Below are 18,750 nucleotides of genomic sequence, written 5' to 3'. Positions count from 1 at the left end.
TGTCCCATGATCTGGATTTGCTTATCATTTTCTCACAGTGAAATCAGGTTAACAACGATTTTGGTAGGAATACTGACTGGGTGACATTGTACACCTCCCACAGCATTACGTCAGGAATCATTACATGTCATTTTGTTCAGCTATCAGGGATACTCACTTTGTTCACTTAAAGTGGTATCTTCAGATCTCTCCATTACAAATATATTTTAAAATATTTGTGATTAATAAGTACTCTGTGTGTGATATTTGAGACTGTGCAGCAACCTTTCAGTTTTAATATTTTAATATTCACCAGTGATTGGTGGTTACAAGGTGGTGATTTTCTGTCATTCCTCCTACCTTTGTTTATATGGAATTGTCTTACAGATTACCTGGAAATTTATTCAGATGTGAATTCCCTGTCTTCTAATTTCCCTTTTCCTTAGGGAAGCTTGGACTGATTGAGCTCCCTAGCCCTTACTAAATCAAGACTCCCTTATACACCCTGCTCTTTGCCCCCATGGCACTTGTCACAGTTACCATTAAATAATTGTGTGATTATTTAATGTCAGCCTCTCAGTATATAGACCATGAGCATCACAGAGACTATGTCAGTCACGTTCACAACTATAACCCCAGTATCTTGCCCATTGTCTGGCACACAGTAATTGGTCAGTAAATGTTGGTTGAATAAATGGACACAGAATTCCAACTGTTGTCACTCTGAGAGAGAAATGAGGCTCCTACTTTCCCTTCAACCCTGTCTGATGTGAGGGTATAGAGGACACATAGAGCAGCTGCACTCTGGCCAAGCCTTAGACTAAGTCCACCTACCTGAGGATGGAGAATCCCAGATCAGGGGAAACCGTAAGCAGGGACAGAACTTGGAAAAATTGTAAAGCATTTCTTGGCTGTGCTCACCCACCATGACAGAATACACCAACACGATCATGCTCTTGCTCTCTCTGTCTCCCTCTCATGCTTCCAAGGCCTGCCCTGCAGCCCTTACCCTGGTGCCAGATCCTTCCCTATGGTAACCTCACTCTCTTCGTGTGTTTTCCCCCCCATTCATTCAAGCAAGAAATACTTATTGATGAACTTTGGTGTTCCAGGTGGTGCCAAGGGTCACCTAATGGTGTGTGTGTCAGGGTGGCTCTTCCTTCCCTCAAAAACAGAAATAATATGATATTTCAGAATTCCAAAAAACATGGAAATACTGTGGGAAAAATCTGAGTTGAGCTGGAATTTCTTCAGGTCATTTATAAGTTAGTGTTTTTAACAATCATCAATCACTTCGTGTTTTTCTCAATGCTTAGAGTGTCCAAAGGTTTTAATTAGGTACTTCAGCAGGAGGGGCGCAGACACCATCTTCTACAGACGGTGTAGACAGGTATAGCAGCAGGAGCCATGCGACCTGAGCTGCCTGGGGGAGGCACCTGGGCTGCGCTGGGGGGAGTTGCTTAGGAATCCCTCTGACAAATTTTATTCATCTTAGCAAGGTAGAAGTTGGGAACTGGCAGTCTAGGGAACACCAGATTTGCTGTGAGAGGGAGCTTGAGGAATTAGGGAAGTGCCTCAGAAAAGGTTTGATTTCTATAGATGGTGCAAGGCAAGCAAGTATGCTAGGCAAAGGGATTTTTTTCAAAGTATTTGCAAACATTACATGTTATAATCCTACAGGCCATCTTTGGGCATGGGATGGAGATATAGGTTACTAGATCTGGGAGCTCTAGGAGAGGACGGGAGAGGCGTGAACTAGGCTGGCCTGGGAGACTGTATTCACCATCCCACTCTCTCCTCAGCTCCCAAAATGGCGATGAAACCGGCACTTGGCCCAACAACCAGTTTGACACAGAGATGCTTCAAGCCATGATCTTGGCCTCTGCCAGTGGTAAGTTGTGCCACTGTGTGTGTGGGGATGGGGGACCTGGGGTTCTGGGGGGAATCCCACAGCCATCTGCCTTAAGGCTGGCTATCAACCTGCATGGTTTCTCTGGATCTTTCTCGGAGTCCCTGAGAGGACTCATAATTCCTGGACAAAAACCCAGGTTGAGAAACAGGTTCAGACTTCCTGGGATGCCTAGAAAAGAGTGAGAAAGGAAAGATTTATTGAGGGAATAGAGGGAGTGATGTTAAGAGTCCAGCTCCAGAAGGGGACCGCATGGGTCGGATCCTACTTCTGTCATTTATTATCTTTGTGAATTTGATCATTTTGCTTAATCTTGACAAGTATCAGCTTCTTAAGCCAAGAAAATGGAGACAGTGGCCTCAAAGCGTTGTTGTGAGGATTAAATGAGATGATAACACAAAGCACAAAGTACTGGACCTGTGACGTACAGGCCCTTCCCTCCATGGTTGTGGGCGTGGATACTCCCAGCACAGAGAACACATTTGGATATGTGAGACCCCTTCCCTTTGTTGTTGCCCCACCTCCAGAGCAGGATTTTGATTTTCCTAGAAGGCTAACAGAACTTCACATGCAACAGAGATTCAGCCAATGGTTTTTGTCCCTGAACAGTCAGAAGGGTCCTGAGTAGGGCAAACAGAAAAACAGAATGATGTTAGTACTTAAGAGCACAAGCTTTGGAGGCAGACCAACCTGGACTCAAATCTCAGCACCCACACTTAGCCATGAGTCCTCAAGGAAGCCCCTCTGGGCTTCACTTTCAGTGACTATCACATGAGAACTAGAACAGATCTTGCTGGTGTTATGAGGGCCCAATGCAAGGCCTTAGCATGGGGATGACAGAGTAAGGCACAATAGGTAGTGGCCAAAATTGATTACCTCTTATCTTGTTTGACCCATAAAAGGCAGATTGAGAATAATGCCTGTTCATAAGGACTAGTTTTAGGAGCAGCACATCTTGGGCTTCCTATGAAGGCTGTCAGGGCGTTAGACCCTGGGCTTACTTAGTGCAGTGAAATCCTCTGTCTGGCCTGTAGCACGTGTGGAGGGCTGGGACAGAACCCGGTAAAATCAGAACAATAACTTTCAAATCATACCTATGTTCTGTCCTGGGTGCATGCTAGGCCTCACGTCAATTCATCCTCTTAACCAGCTCTGCAAAGCAGGTCTGTGATTACTTACATCTGACAGATGAGAAAACTGAGAAATCCCTTGCTCCAAGGTCCCCATTTTGAGATGCAGATTGGGGATTCTAACCCAGTCTGACTCTCAAGTTCACGCGTTTGCTTTTGCAGTGACCATGTCTGCCTTTAGATGCAGCCTACGTTTCCCTTTTAGCTGAATAGGTGTAGAGGCTAAACTCCTCTTACTGTCTTGCTTTATTCTCCCAGACTAGAGGTGCCAGATAAAACACAGGAAGCTTGGTTAATTTTAACTTCACGTGAACAACAAATAATATTTTAGCATAAGTAGGTCCCAAACATGAGTATTGGGACATACTATATTAAAAAAGAAAAAAACCTGCTCATTGTTTATCTGAAGTTCAGATTTAATTGGGAGTATTCTGCATTTTATTTGTTAAATTTGGCATGCCTCTCCCAGATGTCTGTGAGGTTAAGTGAAGCCAGGCCTGTGGTAGTTCACGTGAAGGGGGAGAGGAAGGGGAAAGTGACCAGGGCAGCAAGCCTTCCGGGACAGAACTGGCCCAGGTCTGGGGTGGGCAGGGGATTGTACTTCTGGAGGGGCCAGATACTGAGTATGAAAGAGGCAGGTGGGTGGCTCTAGGAGATACCAAGTCAGGTTCTTGAGGGAAGTAGGCAGACAGGTATATTTAACTGTTGTGGGTTTTAGCATTACATGAAGGAAGGAGGCTTTTGGCCTAAATCCAGATTTAAGAAACAGAAATGGAATCAGTATTTATGGCCTAAAACCCCCCAGGGTCCCCTCCCTTGTCAGGGCTCCACCCCTCTGGTCCACACAGCATCTGACCTGAGTGTAGGCTAGGGCCTTGGGGAATGATCCAGAGGGTTGAAGTGGCAGGGTCAGGCTCTACTCCCACTTTCACACCCGCTTCTCTGCCCTGAAGCCAGAGAGGTTCCTGGAGTCCAGCCCAGCCTGGCTAAGGGGCTGCTGAGGGGAAGTAAGTAAGAAGGAAAGTAAGTACACTTGGGAGGCACTTTAAATAAACACTTGGGGGGAAGTGTGCTCTCAAGGAGGTTCTGATTTGCGGTTCAACTGACTCTGGATTAGCTTGACCAGGCCTCCCTGTCTGGAGGTGCTGTCTCAGCCCTGAGCTGGGGTGGGAAGGGAGGCTGTGAGGCCAGGAGCTGGAGAGGAGGCCAGTGACCTTTACCCTTTAGGCCAGAGTTTGCCTAGGTTCTTTCTTAATGCCTTTTTTTTTTTCCCAAGATTTAATTTTTAATTTTTATTATTTTTGTTTATTAAATATTTATTTATTTTGAGAGAGAGCATGAGTAGGGGAGAGGCAGAGAGAGAGGGAAAGAGGGAGAGAGAGAGAATCTCCAGCAGGCTCCACACTGTCAGCACAGAGCCCCACATGGGGCTTTATTCCACAAACCGTGAGATCTTGACCTAAGGTGAAATTAAGAGTTCAGCTGAGCCACCATCAGGTGCTCCAGATTTTATTTTTAAGTAATCTCTACACCCAATGTGGGTCTCGGACTCATAACCCTGAGTTCAAGAGTTTCATGCTCTATTGACTGAGCCAGCCAGTCACCCCTTTCTGGCTGCTTTTTAAAGAATGTTTCTCTATAGAATGGAAAAGATCTTGGTCCCTGCTCACTGTGTGCTGGGGGGAGGTAGAAGGAGGCACCGATGAAGAATTGATTCTACAGAAGGTCAGAGGCTGCAATCCACCATCTCCACCCTCAGACCTACAGATGGGGAAATGGAGGCCTGAGTTGTGCAGGGCCTCTGCCAGGGTCACCCAGCTTTCTTAGTGACAGCGCTAAACAGAAGGAACTCTAGTGTCAGCCTTTTTCTGTTATGCCCTGGATTTGCACATCTTCTCTCTCCTGGTCCAGCCCAACCTCAAAGTCCCCCACAGAGCCTGGGCCAGCATCAGGCCTGTGCTTCTGGTGGGAGGTGGCAAGAACTGGCTTTGTCATTTCCACCTCCTTGGGGTGCTCCTTAGAGATCTGGGATGCCAGTGGGATGTGGGTGGGCTTTGCCTCCAGTTACCAAGTCAAGCCCTTTGTGCCCTTCTGTTTCTACCTCCCTTCTCCCTGGTTCTCCCCATTTCTGCGTGCACACACATGCGTGTGCATGCGTGTGTATGTGTGTTATGTGTATATGTGTATGTATGTGTGTGTCCCCCTCTCTCTCCCTCTCTGGCGCCTCTGAAGTCTCCCGTTTAGCCCCTAAATCACTCTGGAATCCTAGCTCTTTGAAGCAGAATCTAGGCCCCTTCCCCCACCCCTTCATTCCCAGGCTGGAAGAGGGTATGCTGAAGGGGAGGGTAAGCTTGGCTCCATCCTGGAGTTAATTAGGGAAAACGTTGAAAAAGTCAATGGAATGAAAGGGCTGGGGGAGGGGAGCAGTCTGGGGAAAGAGAGAAGGAAGTGGGCAGCTGCTCCCTCCCACCCAGCCTTTCACACACACCCCAAAGCCCTCAAATCCCGGGATTTGGGACTTGAAATGGAGATTGTAGAAACCCGAGCATTGGAGTGAGGAGGCAGAAAGACCCAAGGCTTTTCTCTCTGTTCCCTTCTCCTGTGCCCTTCCCCCTCTTGGGCTGGTTTTTAAAATAGTTCCTGTCTATTTCTCAATCCCTGGTTAGTGTCCCAGGATTAGTCAGCCTCTCCGGCTTTAGTCACCCTCTCTACCCACTCCCAGGGTCTAGCGTAGAGTAAAGGGAGGCTGGGAGGAGAACTCTTGTCAGCTGGGCTGGGGCTTGGCTGGGAATTCCAGGGGCTTTAACCCTCCCACTGCCAGAGGACTCCAGCAGGAGCCCTTGTGAACTCAGGCTGAGTCCGGGAAATTCCTGGTTTTCCTTGCTGCACCCAGGGAGCATGTAGAGTAGAAGTAACAACACACACTGTATGGTGGTGATGATGTGAGCGCTGCACCCAACACTGAGTGAGCCCTTACCAAGTGCCTGTGGACTCATGAAGCACTGTCTCATTTGAGCCTCACAAAAACCCAATGGGATAAGTGATCCTGTGCTTTTCTACCTTCAGTGTGCCTAAAAATCACTTGGAAATCTTGTTAAAATGCAGATTCCAAGTCTCCATTTCTAACAAGCTCTCAGGGTGATGCTAAGCTAGAGCCAGAATACTTCTCTAGACCCCGTTTTTTCTTGTATACAGTAGGAAGTTGGGCTTGGGGTGTTGTCTGATGTTCCATAGCTCTGATACTGTGAACCTCTGTCTACCTTGTACCTAAGATACCTGGTCGCAGAGAATGGGCCAAGTGGGTGATGGGTATTAAGGAGGATACTTGTGATGACCACTGGGTGTTACAGGTCAGTGATGAATCCCTAAATTCTACACCTGAAACTAATGTTAACCATATATGTTAACTAACAAGAATTTAAATAAAAATTTGAAATCCAAAAGAGAAATAATAGATATCTGGTCCCGGAATCATCTTTTTAGCCTCCTAGAACATGGCTCATTTTGTCTTCTGTCCTCCTCCTTTATCCTCAGAGTGATAAGATCCAACTTGATGGTGGTAGTGGTGACTCTCTCTACAGTATATGTTGAGATACACTTAGCCACCCCTGCTTTAACCTGTGATGGCTGGTGTGGCTTTGAGTTAGTCTTTTACCTTCTCTGAGCCTTGCTTTCCTCATATATAAAGTAAGGATAAATACCATACCTCACTGGGTTGTCTCATTGAGGTGAAAGCCATCATGCACATGCAGTATCTAGCAGAGTACTTGGCACAGAATAGTTGACACTAGTCAACTCCTGTCGCTGTTATGAAATGAATACCTGCAAAGCCCCCTGACCCCCTGCTAACAACAGAACTGCTGAGTGCCCCCACTCTGTGGGCACCGGCTGGTGAAGGATAGGAGGACACACAGGCCCTAGTTGGAGCCCCCCAGGAGACCACAGTCTAGTGTGGAGACCAGAGAGGCTCCCGTGAGAAGGGTTAGGGCAAGGACTGGAGAGCTTTTATTTATGCCCTGAAAAATAACAGCATGTTTCAGGCCCTACATAATCTTGGTTAGTCTTCACCCAAACCAGAAGAGGTAGTTGTTATTTTTACCTTTTCATAGATCAGGAGACATAGGGATTGCCCCCAATTGGTTAGTAGGTAAAAGAGCTAGGAATCAAACCCAGCTGGTCTCACTCCAGAGCCACTTACCTCTGCCTCTTTGTTAGAGGGTATTAGAGGGTATTTATCAAAAGGTGTTTATCCCCCTTTGATAGAGATGATATTCCCAGGGCTCATTGTGGTCAGGGCTGGGCGCTCTGCCCATTAACTGGTTGTGCTATAAAAGAGGGACCCAGAGTTTAGCTCTTCACCTTCCTCTCTCTCTTGCAGAAGCTGCTGATGGGGGCTCCACCCTGGGAGGGGGCGCTGGCACCATGGGCCTGAGTGCCCGCTACGGGCCCCAGTTTACCCTGCAGCACGTGCCGGACTACCGCCAGAACGTCTACATCCCCGGCAGTAACGCCACACTGACCAACGCGGCTGCCAAGCGAGATGGCAAGGCCCCCACCGGTGGCAATGGCAACAAGAAGAAGTCAGGCAAAAAAGAGAAGAAGTAACGTGGAGGCCAGGCCAAGAGCCACGGGGCAACTTCCCTCCCCAACCAGCCCAGCCTCTCCGTATCTGTACCCAGGCCTCATATTTTCAGGGCTCACCCCCAGATACTGGTAGAGGTCCAGGCCATGCTCCCTTTGAGAAACAGAAACAAGTGCCCAGTCAACACCCCCCTCTCTGCCCCCAAGGGATTGAATATGCAAAAGGGAGTTCTGCTGGGAACCCCCATCCAGTCAATTGCTGTGCCCATGGGGGTAGTGGGGTTAGTGTAGACACCATTTATCACACCCCCTTTAGTTACAGCTGAACTTTGCCATCTTCCAAATTCAATCAGGCCCATCCACAATTCCCTGCCTCGCTCCTGTCACCCCACCCCCTCAGCAGCTCCTCTTTCTTGAATAAGGTGGTTGGGGTGTTGAGGTACCTGGTGACCTAAAAAGGCTCGTAGTTCTGAAGAGTTGGAAGGGCGTCATAACCTCTTGGCCTCTCCAGTTCTCAGACTGCCCCCAAAGCATGGTTTGGTGCCCGTCCCTTCATCTCCTTCCAGAGCCCAAGACCAAGCTCAAGTTTTGGCAGACATGGTCACCATTGCCATGGTACTGACGCTTGCTGGATTTAGGGAGGGCACTTTGCTACCGTGCCTCTTCCCAGCGCCCTTGGGACCAGTCTTTTGTTCTGTTTTTCATTGTTTGATGTTCCCGCTGCATGCCGTGACTTCCCCCTCTCCAAACAAGAGACTTCATTGCATGTTCCAAGACAGTATGGGGTGGTAAGATAAAGAAGGGAAGGGTGTGGATATAGGGGATGGACAAAGCTTGACTTGCCAGTTATCAGGATCTTGCAGAAGGCTCTGTGTCCCCAGGGTACTGGCCAGATCCCCAATTCCAGCCATAAACCAAGTACCAGGCTGGACTCTTGTTTACCACATTCAAGGCTTGCTCACTCACCTCAGGCAGTGAGCTTTGGGCTGAGCTATTAGCACCAATGGATTTAAACTGGCATTATAGTCAAAGGAAGGTCTGAGGACGTTTGGGACCAGGTCCCCTGGAGAGGTCAGAGGGCCCTCTGTGGGTGCTGGGTACTCCAGAGGTGCCACAGGTAGAAGAATCAGTGTGGCCCTAGCAGTGAGGCAGGGCCAGCTAGGTGGTTCTTGGTCCCTGGGTTGGGGAGGCATGGAGCTACAGCAGGGACCAGGTGGACAGAAAGTCTTAGCCTAGGATCCGGGCTTCTCCACAGGGCCCCTGCACTCCTCCAGCCTCTCTTCCTTCATCTTGCCAGGTGCCATTTCTTCTCCGTGAAGGCCAATGCCCAGCGCCCCCCCCCCCCCCCCAGTCTGCTCTCTAGTGGCCAGAGCCTGGTTAAAGTCCCCCAGTGCCTCCTTGTGCATAGACCTTTCTCTGCCCATCCCCTTCTGCCCACCCCCTCCCCCAGGCCCGTACCTCCAGTGGGGCTGCGCAAGAACCCCACCCCAACCCTTACAGTAGTGTAGAGCCCCCTCCCTCTTTCGGCTGGTGTAGAATAGCCAATAGTGTAGTGCGGTGTGCTTTTCCGTGATGGCGGGTGGGCGGAGGGCTCCGCGCAGCCATCTGTCGTTGAATCCACCTGCAGCGGCCCGTGCTGTGTTTTGTGCTGTGTCCATGCGCTGCGGCGACCCCGTCCCCTGTACTGACTCCTATAAGTGCTTCTCTTCGCATAGTCATGTAGCTCCCCACCCACTCCCCTTCCTGTGTCTCACGCAAGTTTTATACTCTAATATTTATATGGCTTTTTTTCTTTGAAAAAAAAAAATTAAAAGGTTTCTTCTGAAAGGTTGAACGGTTCTGTGTAAGAGATGGAGGCTCCTAGCATTTGTGGATGAAGTGCTAAGAGGTGTATGCTGGAAGAAAGGCGGGATCGCGAGGCTATTGTATTTGCATCTTGGTTTTGTGTCGCTGCCCTTGAGTGTGTGTGTGACAGTCAAATGTGGCTGTGTGTGCTTGCAATACTGTTGTGCATATGTAACAGTATACAATCGACTGTAATTGCGCTTGTGGATCGGTATACCGTTGTGTGTAATCGTTTTATGGGTCTGTTGAGGAGGGGGATCTCTGAGCGCTGCGTGGCGCTGTGCAGTTGAGCGTGCAATTGTATGCCTGTGGCTCTCTCTCCCTTAAGGTTCTAAGCACCAGTCTCCCGGCAGAAGAGGAGACTCCAGAGCGGGGGAGGACTGTGTTGGCAACGGCTACAGAGCTGGAAATCGGGTGGTGGACATTTCCTTAGTTTCCCCCTCTTCCCTGCTAAAATTAACACCCCACAGTGCCTTTGTGGGCTCCTTCCTAGGAGGGTGGATTCTCCTTTGACCACTCCCCTCTACCCTGGCTGCCTAGTGGCTTTGGGAACACCGTGCAAGAGGGCAGGCTACATATAGCCTGGGCCTTGGTTCACCCATCTGGAAGTCACCTTCCCACTCTCTGTGGCAAAGCCAAGGAAAGTAGAAGGTTCATCACTTTGTTGCTGGGGATGGTGTGGGGTGCCCTGTGTCAAGGGGATTGAAGAGTGGGTATACAGGATAGATTGTCGGTAGACCCAGACTATCTTCCCTTGTTCCTCTTCTCCCTCTCTCCTTGCTTTTCCATTCACTTCTCACCCCTCCTCCCCTCCCCTCTTCCTCAGTCCGCCTCCTTGGAACACAGTGGGAATTGGAGGTTGTCCTCTGCAGGAAGTACAGAGGAGAGAAGACAGGGTGCAGAGGAATGACAAACACAGACCCAGTGCGGTTATCTGGCGGATCCGGGAAGGCATGCCTAACTGCAGGGTGGAAGGAGGCAGTCTGTGGGCTTCCTATGTGCATCCTCCCAGAGCCGGGTCATGTGTTTTGCCAGCTCCTGAAGTCGGTTGTCACGGAAACCAAGCCTTCCAACTAAGCATCTGGAGGCGACCTTCTTGTGTGGGAGGAAGGGTGGTGTGGACGGTTTCTGAGATGGAATTGGGGTTTTGTTTCTGAGAGCTGGGTTGCAGAGGGCGGGGTGCTGGCTGCCTGGGTTCTATTCCAGGCACGGCAGTAGATTGGCAGTGTGTGTGAGCAGCTGTGGTTGGTCCCCTAATTGGTATGTGCGCCTGTAAAGCTCTGAAACAGAAACGCGTGGCTTCTGGGGGGGAGGGAGGAGGCAGGCAACCTACACCCACATCCCCAGCCATACCCGGGAGGCAGCTGGCCCAGGCTCCAGGGCTATTTAAAAGGCTTTTATTTCTAGTTCTAGAGCCTGCCAGAATGGGTTTGTGGTCCTCTTCAAGCCCCTCATTGTCTATTCTGGGTCTGTTCATAGCTTGTAAGGTTCCTTTGTGTAGGTTACAGCGTGCTGAAGTATGGCTCTGAGCTGCAAGTCACCTGGAGCATGACCTCTGCTTTCTCACCTCTGCTGGCAGGCTCAGGTTTCTGTCCCCCTCTTCCCCCACATAAATTCCTCTAATCTGCAGTGTGGTTGGTCTGTGGCCACCAAGGTGGGGGGGGGGGGGGGAGGGGGCGGCGGCAGGGAGACATGAAGAGGGGAGATGGGAGAATCTTCCCTCAGCAAAAGAAACACAGGTACTGCCAGGACCTAGTAGTTCTTGACGTGGGGGTGCTAGGAGGTGAGGAACTAGAACCGAGTTCAAGAAAAGGGTTCCAAACCAGGCTGCCAAAATAGAACTGGGGCCCTATTCCTTTGTAAGATGCAAATGTAAGGGCAGAAGCCTAAGCATGGTGTCTGTCTGGCACATGTTAGGCACCTTAAGCTTTTTGACAATGATCTGTCAGATCAACCAGGGATTTGGAAAATAGCTTAAAGTCACAAAGGAGGAGGTAAGGTAGTACTGTTTCAATGCTTTATTAACAGTTGGAAACAAACCCAACAAACTGGAGGTGATGACATCCCAGAAGCCCAAGAGGCAAGGGAAACAGGTTTGCATTTTGTCTTTTTAAATTTTTTATTAAATGCATCTTAGCAAAAGTAGATTAAAAAAGAAAGGGTCAAAGCCCCAGATGTCAGCAGGGAAGAGGAGGGGACCCAGGGGAGCAGCCTCCCCCCTACTCAAAGGAGATGCTGTTGCCCCTTCACACAGACAGCTGTAGCAAACGGAACCTTTGTTCCTGGCCTGAAGGCCTCCCTGTAGGAAGCCTCAGGTCTCCTGCGTTCCCCCCTTTGCTCCAACAACTTTAATTCTGGGTCAAGCCTGAGCAGTGTCATTCTCTCTCCTACCTGGGGGTGGAAGCTAAAAGCAAAGGAGGGCAAAGTGTCACCCTGAGCCAGAGAATCTGAGCTTCCTGGAGCTAGGGCCTCTGAACAGTCTGGCCTGCCCACTGTTCATAAGGGAGCAGGGGGACGCTGTGTGGCAACACTACTCACTTGCCCAGTGTCCAGTTAGCATTTGCACATTTGGCTTGATAAATATATTAAATTTTTATTAAAAACTCTGTGGTCTCAGAGCTCCCACCACTGAGGCCTGGTCCACCTCTACCAGAGAAGAGCTCCTCCTGCCCCAGAACTAGATGATGGGAGAGAAAATCTGCACTGGACTTCAAGGGGCCAGAAGGCTTTAGGGTGGAGGTGGAGGTCCAGGGTGTTGTTCAGGACTGAGGCCTGTGGGGAGAAACCCCAGGGACACCAGGACCTGCCATCAAAATCTCTTACATTATGGAGGGGAAAGGGGGAAGGGATAGTTATTCTCTTAAAAAAAAATCTCATATAAAAATAGATCCATTTGCAAAACAATTTCTCAGCCAGGAGGCTCCACCTCCCATTTCCTTGGAGACAGAGGGTGAGGTGTTGGGATGGTCACAATAAAGCCCATACTCCAGAGGAGATGCACCAAAGCTCCGGGGAAGATGTGAGGAGAGACCATGGCTCAGTAGCCTGGGGCAGGTATAGAGGGTTCACAGAGGCAGGGTCATAAAACATGGCAGCAGGCTGGGGACAGGTCCCACAATGTCTCTATATCCTGCCTGCCCACAGGCTCTGGCCTAGGCCATCGTGGAACAGATCAAGTGGTCCAGGTCCTTTTTGTTTTGGGAGGCCCTTCCCAGGAAGGTTTGGGGAGGGTGGGGTTTGCCTCCCCACTTCTCTGGGCATGGCTCCCAGTGTCACACCACTAGTAATAAATAACAGTAACCGGGAGAGGGAAGAGCAGAGCAGAGGTGACAGCAATGAAACGAGGGATACGGCCTAAAGGTTCACAAGCCCCATGCTGTTCTCAGGGCTAGAGAAACCACAAAAGAAAAGCACGAACCCAGCAAGATTGACCAAAGTGAAAGCCTACTGGAAAGGCAGGGGTTGAGAAAGCAGGTGGGGCCTGGTCTGAGACAAGGCCTCAGAGTGACAGAAGACCGCTGGGGTTAAGGCAGCAAACACAGAGCCTGCTTTGGTAATACAACAGCCAGGGCGGGCTGGGCTCAGGCCTCCCCACACTGCCTTTTCCTACTGGCCTCCAGGCAGCTGAAGCTGTGTGTGATGTACAGAGAGCAGCAGGCCAGAGAGTAAGACAGGGTCAAGGTAGTGGGAGCAGCCACCCCAGAGGAATATTTCCGTGACCCTTTAGGCACATGCTGCAGGGCAAGACAGTCTGGGGCTCCACTAAGGAAGCTGCTGGGGCCATAAGACCCAGCTTAGCTTGCACGGCCAACCAGCTCCTTGGGTTCTTCAAGGATTGTGGGGACTCCCTCATTGTTCTTGGCAACCTTAGGAGGAACAGTAGTCATGGCATCATCCTTGGTCAGCTCCGAGGCTAGCAGAGATGTGACTGCACACCCAGCCTTCCTGTTGGCTGCAAAGAAAAGACATGAGAGATCTTGTCCACAGAAGGCCCAATTTCTAATCCCTTTCAAACTCTGTAGCAGACATTCCACCCAAAGCCATGCAAATGTGGCTGCACAGTCTGGTTCAGAAGGCCCTTCTTTGAAAGAAAGAGGGGCAGAGACCTAACAACATGTAGAATATACTTCCTAGGTGCAGAGAGCATGTGGTGCAGGCTTTCCTGTGTGAAAACTGTACACTGGTTTGAATATAGCTAGACAGAAAAAATGTGATTCAGGCTTGTTAGGTAAAACTTAAAGAGGAATGAAGTGCCCAAAATCTGTTTTCTCATCATAGAGCTGTTGGAATTAAATAGACTCAGGCTTAGTAAAAAGTAGTAGTTTTGTTTTCTTGGCTGTTTTCAGGAATCTCCTAGGCCAAAACCATTTCAAGTCAGACCTGGGGAGGCCTGTCCAACCACAGGAAGGCCTTCAGTAGGCTGCTGGGGGCAACTCCCGCAAAGCGGAGCAGCAGCCACGCGCTGACGTCAAGTGCACGTCACACTCCCATGTGTACCCCTACCCCCCTTCCCTCTCCCCATGCCCAGCTCTTCCCCACCTCTTCAGGAGTAGCAGCTGGGAGACAAATGCCAAGGGCCCTACAAGGTATGTATGTCGGGGTAGGGGTGAGTGGGTAATGAAAGGTATGTCAGCAAAGGCAGAGCTGCAGTCAGGGATGGTGAGGACAGGCTCCTACAAAGAAATCTGATTCCAATGTGTTAAGGGATGGTGACGCTCCAGTTGTAATCTTAGAAAGAGAAGAACCAATTAAGCCATGAGTTTTTGTTCTCACTGCTGGGAGCCATCCCTAAGACTGTCACAATTTATGGAATGCAGATTTATGGCCCCAGTATCTTCATTCAGCACAAAGGCAGTTCCTTGGGACCATGCCCATCTCATGTTCTCTGCTTCTTCCCATGCCCTACAAAACAGCACAGAAAGACCACATGTACACAAAGAGCTGCCTGCCTGGGTCAAAGAAGCCAGACACAAAGGCTAAACGTGCTATGATTCCATTTCTATGAAATGTCTAGAATGGGTACATCCAGAGAGACAAAGTAGATTCACGATTGCCAGGGGCTGGGGGAATGACTGCCAGTGGGGATGGAGGGTTCTTTCTGGGGTGGTAAAAATGTTTTGGAATTAGTGGTTGCACAAACTTAAAAATATACTGAAACCACTGGATTGTAGACTTTAAAAGGGTGAATTCTAAGCATTTGATTTATATCTAAACAAACCCAGCTTTTGCTGGGTCATGGGAAAGATGAGTGGAGAAAGCAGTACCTCAGCCTTACAGAAGCAAGAATAGCTTGCTAAATGATGAGGGCAGCTCTGGGACAGGCGCAGGAATGAAGAGGTCCAGAGGAAGCAGTGAACAAAGCGCCCATAACACCTTTGCCTTGTTTGGACCAGCAAAAAGCTTTAGGCAGCACAGAAGCCAAACGGGGAAGGCCCACCCTTTCACTAGAGAGCCAGCACTGCTGTGTTCACACAACAGAGGCCACCCCTAGGTCAGGGAGCACGCTGCATGCCCACAGGTTACCAGTGTATAGGTCTCCTCCTCCTCCAACTCCTCCTGCCAGGGGCACAATGGACTGTCTAACAAGAGGAGAAAGAAGAGTGAAGGCCCTGAGAGGCACAAGGGCTCACCCTCTGGTTCCAGGTGGAAGGTATGTGACCTATACTCCAGGTGTTCCACACAGGCCACTACTTTGACTATAAACATGTGCTACCACCTCAGTGACTGGGGTGGGGACAGTGTGACTAGGGAAGTCTACATGTATGTGCTTAGATCTTCTTTGCCTCAGCCCCACTTAGTTTCTGCTCTTCTCTAAATTTATTCCCTTCTCTAGGACCCTACTTCTCATGTCCAGAAAGGCAATGGCTTGATGTCACTCAAGTGTGCCTGTGTATTTATCCTCTAGCAGTTGAGAAAATATTGCCAACTATTTGTGTGTGACTAAAGAAATGCGTTTGTGTTGAAATAATTTGACTCCAGACCCCAGAGGGAAAAGAATACTGGGTCTTCAGGGAGACCTGTCCTGGGCAACATGGGAAAAGTCTGGTTTCTTCCTCTAAACTAAGTTGATACCAGTTGTACCTAATCAAGCAGTGTTTCTAGGTTTTCTAGATTCCAAAAGATTCTGATGCTTTACAGGTCTCACAAAAACTAAGAGTGGATGGTAGGTGGGGGGAAGACCAAAACTTCCCTTAAAAAAAATTTTTTTTAGTGTTTGTTTTTGAGAGAGAGTGAGCGAGCGCACATGAGCGGGTGAGGGGCAGAGAGAGAGGGAGACAGAATCCGAAGCAGGCTCCAGGCTGAGCTGTTAGCACAGAGCCCGACATGGGGCCCAAACTCATGGACCGTGAGATCATGACTTGAGTTGAAGTATGACACTTAACCAACTGAGCCACCCAGGTGCCCCCAAAACTTCCCTTTTAAGCCTAGAAAGTTAAGTACACAGGGATGTGGCCTAAGATGTGGCCTTTCTCAGAATTGAGAAAGCTCTTATTGGAACTGGAAAGAGAATCAACAGAACTCAAGAATTCTGGCTTCCACTCTGTCTTCGGGGCCACAATTATACTCAACAGTTTGAACAATTAAGAAAAACTGAGCTTTCCCCTCCTTTCCCTACCTTGAGTACTTGAGACTATTGACAAGTAGCCATAGAAGCAGATACATAATTTGACTATATTAGATCAAGGAGGATTATTAACTCAGAATAGTCTCACAGCCTGTGGGGAAAAGGGAACAATGTTGAGACTTTGGTCAAAGGTCTCTGAAGACAGATTCCTAGAAGTTCAGGTGGGCTAAGATAAAAACATCAGCAAAATCCACCAAGCATATTATAACTAGAAAAAGGTCAATGATTTGGAAAAAAGACATTTACATTTATAAAATGCAGGCTAGAAACTGCTACTGAAGAGGAAGTGTTCTTGTTAATAAGCTTCCTTGGAGGAGAGGAAACTAGGACAGATGAGATAGTCATTACTGTCCTAAAAGAACTCATTACTGTCTAAAACTTGCCTAATTATAATACCTGTCCTATTTTTACAAAAGCAGAGGGAGAATAAGTGGTCATGTAGGAAATACTCTTAACCTTCTATAGACACGTAGACATCAGAAAACTCCCTGAAGCAACGGTACCGTGTCCAGTGCTCTCTGCCAGAAGGTATGAAAGAATACTCTGGCCTACACAGAGGGGTCACTGTCCTCTCCGGTCCATCAAGTAGGCTTAGTGGAAATAGCCCTGGACTTGGAATCACAAAAGGGAGCTACAGTTCTAGCTCTAGCTCTTCAGATCTGGGAGAGGAAGAGCTTATCTGGGTCTTAATTATTTTCATCTATGAGGAGGTCAGATGCTAATCACTAAGGTCTTTAGAGGCTCTCCTGACTCTAAGGTTCTATTAGTGTAGGTGGAGGTTAGAGGGAAGGAAAGGAAAAGAAAGATGAATTTCTTCCTTGATTTTTATCCCAGTGGGCAGATGGCCTGTATATAAGAGGCCACAATTCAGACATGGAGATAAAGTTGAGTCATTAAAACCACACGCTGACTCAATCGTCAGCCTGAAATAGTAGCTGTAATACAATCACATGGATTCTTCCCTTTGACACTCAAACCATTGTTCTCCCACACCCTGCAGATCACAGCAGTTTACATGTCACTTTTAATGAACCGGCCCTGATAGTAACTCTCCTTTTCTAACTCAATGGTTCTTTGTATACTTTGTACTCAGTATACACTCCCTCGGGTCTCCAGAGACGGGAAGATTTTTTTTTTTAAAACATTCCTTTAAATACTAAGGAAAAGGCCAGGGTCTTTGAGGCTGGGACAGCTGGGACTGAGGAGGCCTGTGAGGCAGATCTGCTTGACAGGGCTTCAGTTTTTTGGCTCAAAGCAATTGATCACAAGGGATAGAGGAGGCCAAGCAAGGAATGGACCAGCTAAGTGCAGGAGCCACTGAAGGAAACCTGTAGCCACCAGGGCCTATTTTATAGTTTGAGAACGGGGCCTTCTGAGTCCAGCCTCTTTTATGTCTTCTCTTATTCTTTTGTCCAATGACAACAGGATTATTAAAGCTGGAAAGGACCCAAGAGACCATTTTAGTCCAGCTCAAGAAGAAACAGAATCCCCTACAATTGTCCAAGGTACATAGCATCAGAGTTACTTGACTCTGGGTCTTTTGATTTCTACCTAGTCTGATGCTGGTCACACTCTACTGTGATAGAACCTTTACAGCTAGTGTGAGGCCAGATCACTTTAGAGGACATGAATGCACTGTCTAAGCAGGATACCAGAGTAAGTCAAGGTGTCTCCCCTAAGAGATTCTTCTAGACACCCAGAGCCCAGGAAGATTAGGTTACAGGATGGAACCAATTTAAAAATCATGTAGTTCTCTGCTGCACTATCTCCTAGTATCATTCTCCTATTCCTTCTTACCCTGGGAAAATAGCATTTTGACTAATTTGGATCCTCTGCTGAAAGGTTATGTTCCAATAAAATCCCTGCTTCCTCTGCCTGTGAGTCCTGGTTTCCTACTTGGGAAGAAATAGAGAATGGGGCCTCCCCCACAGAGGGAAGACATTGATGTCTGGCTGCCTGTGTACAGGAAGCATCTGGCATTCTAGTATAGTTTCAGAGGAAGAGGCTTAAAAAGGGAATTCCCCACCAAAAATCTGATGCAGGTTGGCATTTAGCTGAGAGAGTCAATAGTGAGATGCAATGTACTTTCTTTTGGCTAGAAATACCTAATGTAAGGCCACATCACCTTATATGGTGAGTAGAGAACAATGTCACAAGAACCTGTAAAAACTAAACAAAATAAATACTACCAGCTGCACTCTCTACTCAAACACTGATCTGTAAGACTAAACGTACCCAGGAAGTTCTAAGTCCATCATAATCACCTATTCTTGCACTAGAGAACCTCTTCTCAAAGGATGCCAAGACTTGTAAATGAGGGATTCTCCTATTTAGGGAAGGTTCAGAGGTTGTACAGAAGAGCCCTCAGAAGGGAATTTCCCTTTGGGAATTCAGAGTATGGGCAAAAATAGGCAGGAACCTTTGGGCCAGGACACTAAGTTTATGGCAGCTAGCATGCTCTATACCCTTCATCCCAGGGTCCCCTTTCCAGGCTATGATAGGTACTTTAAGCCCTACAGATACCTCTGTGTTAACAGCTAAGCGCTGGCCAAAGCAAGCTGCACACCTCCTCCTTACAATAACTTTAAAGCGCTTTCAAACAGACCTACATAATATACCAGCCAGGGAATAGGGAACACATCTTTAACTCTCTCAAAAATAGAAACCCTTGATGACTGCCT

The 18,750-nt window shown here is 48.4% G+C and overlaps 2 protein-coding genes across 30 annotated transcripts in view; one reads left to right on the top strand and one right to left on the bottom strand.

Annotated features, from left to right (window-relative positions):
• The window catches only part of LOC109252202 (protocadherin gamma-C4), a 175,000-nt gene extending 165,574 nt beyond the window's left edge, over positions 1–9,426 (top strand). For all 27 annotated transcript variants that reach the window (XM_019424489.2, XM_019424480.2, XM_019424463.2 and 24 more), the window contains 2 exons: positions 1,782–1,870; positions 7,397–9,426. In XM_019424489.2, the coding sequence (XP_019280034.1) occupies positions 1,782–1,870; positions 7,397–7,623 (316 nt within the window). In that variant the 3' untranslated portion in view covers positions 7,624–9,426. The remainder of the gene's footprint in view (positions 1–1,781; positions 1,871–7,396) is intronic.
• Positions 9,427–11,447: 2,021 nt separating this feature from the next.
• Positions 11,448–18,750, bottom strand: part of DIAPH1 (diaphanous related formin 1) — a 103,397-nt gene continuing 96,094 nt past the window's right edge. For 2 of the 3 annotated variants that reach the window (XM_053907402.1, XM_019424461.2), the window contains one exon: positions 11,448–13,396. In XM_053907402.1, coding sequence (XP_053763377.1) covers positions 13,239–13,396 — 158 coding nt within the window. In that variant the 3' untranslated portion in view covers positions 11,448–13,238. Of the gene's footprint in view, positions 13,397–14,967; positions 15,024–18,750 lie in introns of all 3 variants that reach the window. The other variant, XM_053907401.1, reaches the window with a different exon arrangement.

The sequence above is a fragment of the Panthera pardus genome, unplaced genomic scaffold (assembly GCF_024362965.1).
Source record: "Panthera pardus isolate Hobbes unplaced genomic scaffold, ASM2436296v1 HiC_scaffold_2, whole genome shotgun sequence".
Classification (NCBI taxonomy): domain Eukaryota; kingdom Metazoa; phylum Chordata; class Mammalia; order Carnivora; family Felidae; genus Panthera; species Panthera pardus.
Note: the sequence above shows the minus strand (reverse complement) of the source record. Positions and strands in the feature narration are given on the sequence as shown.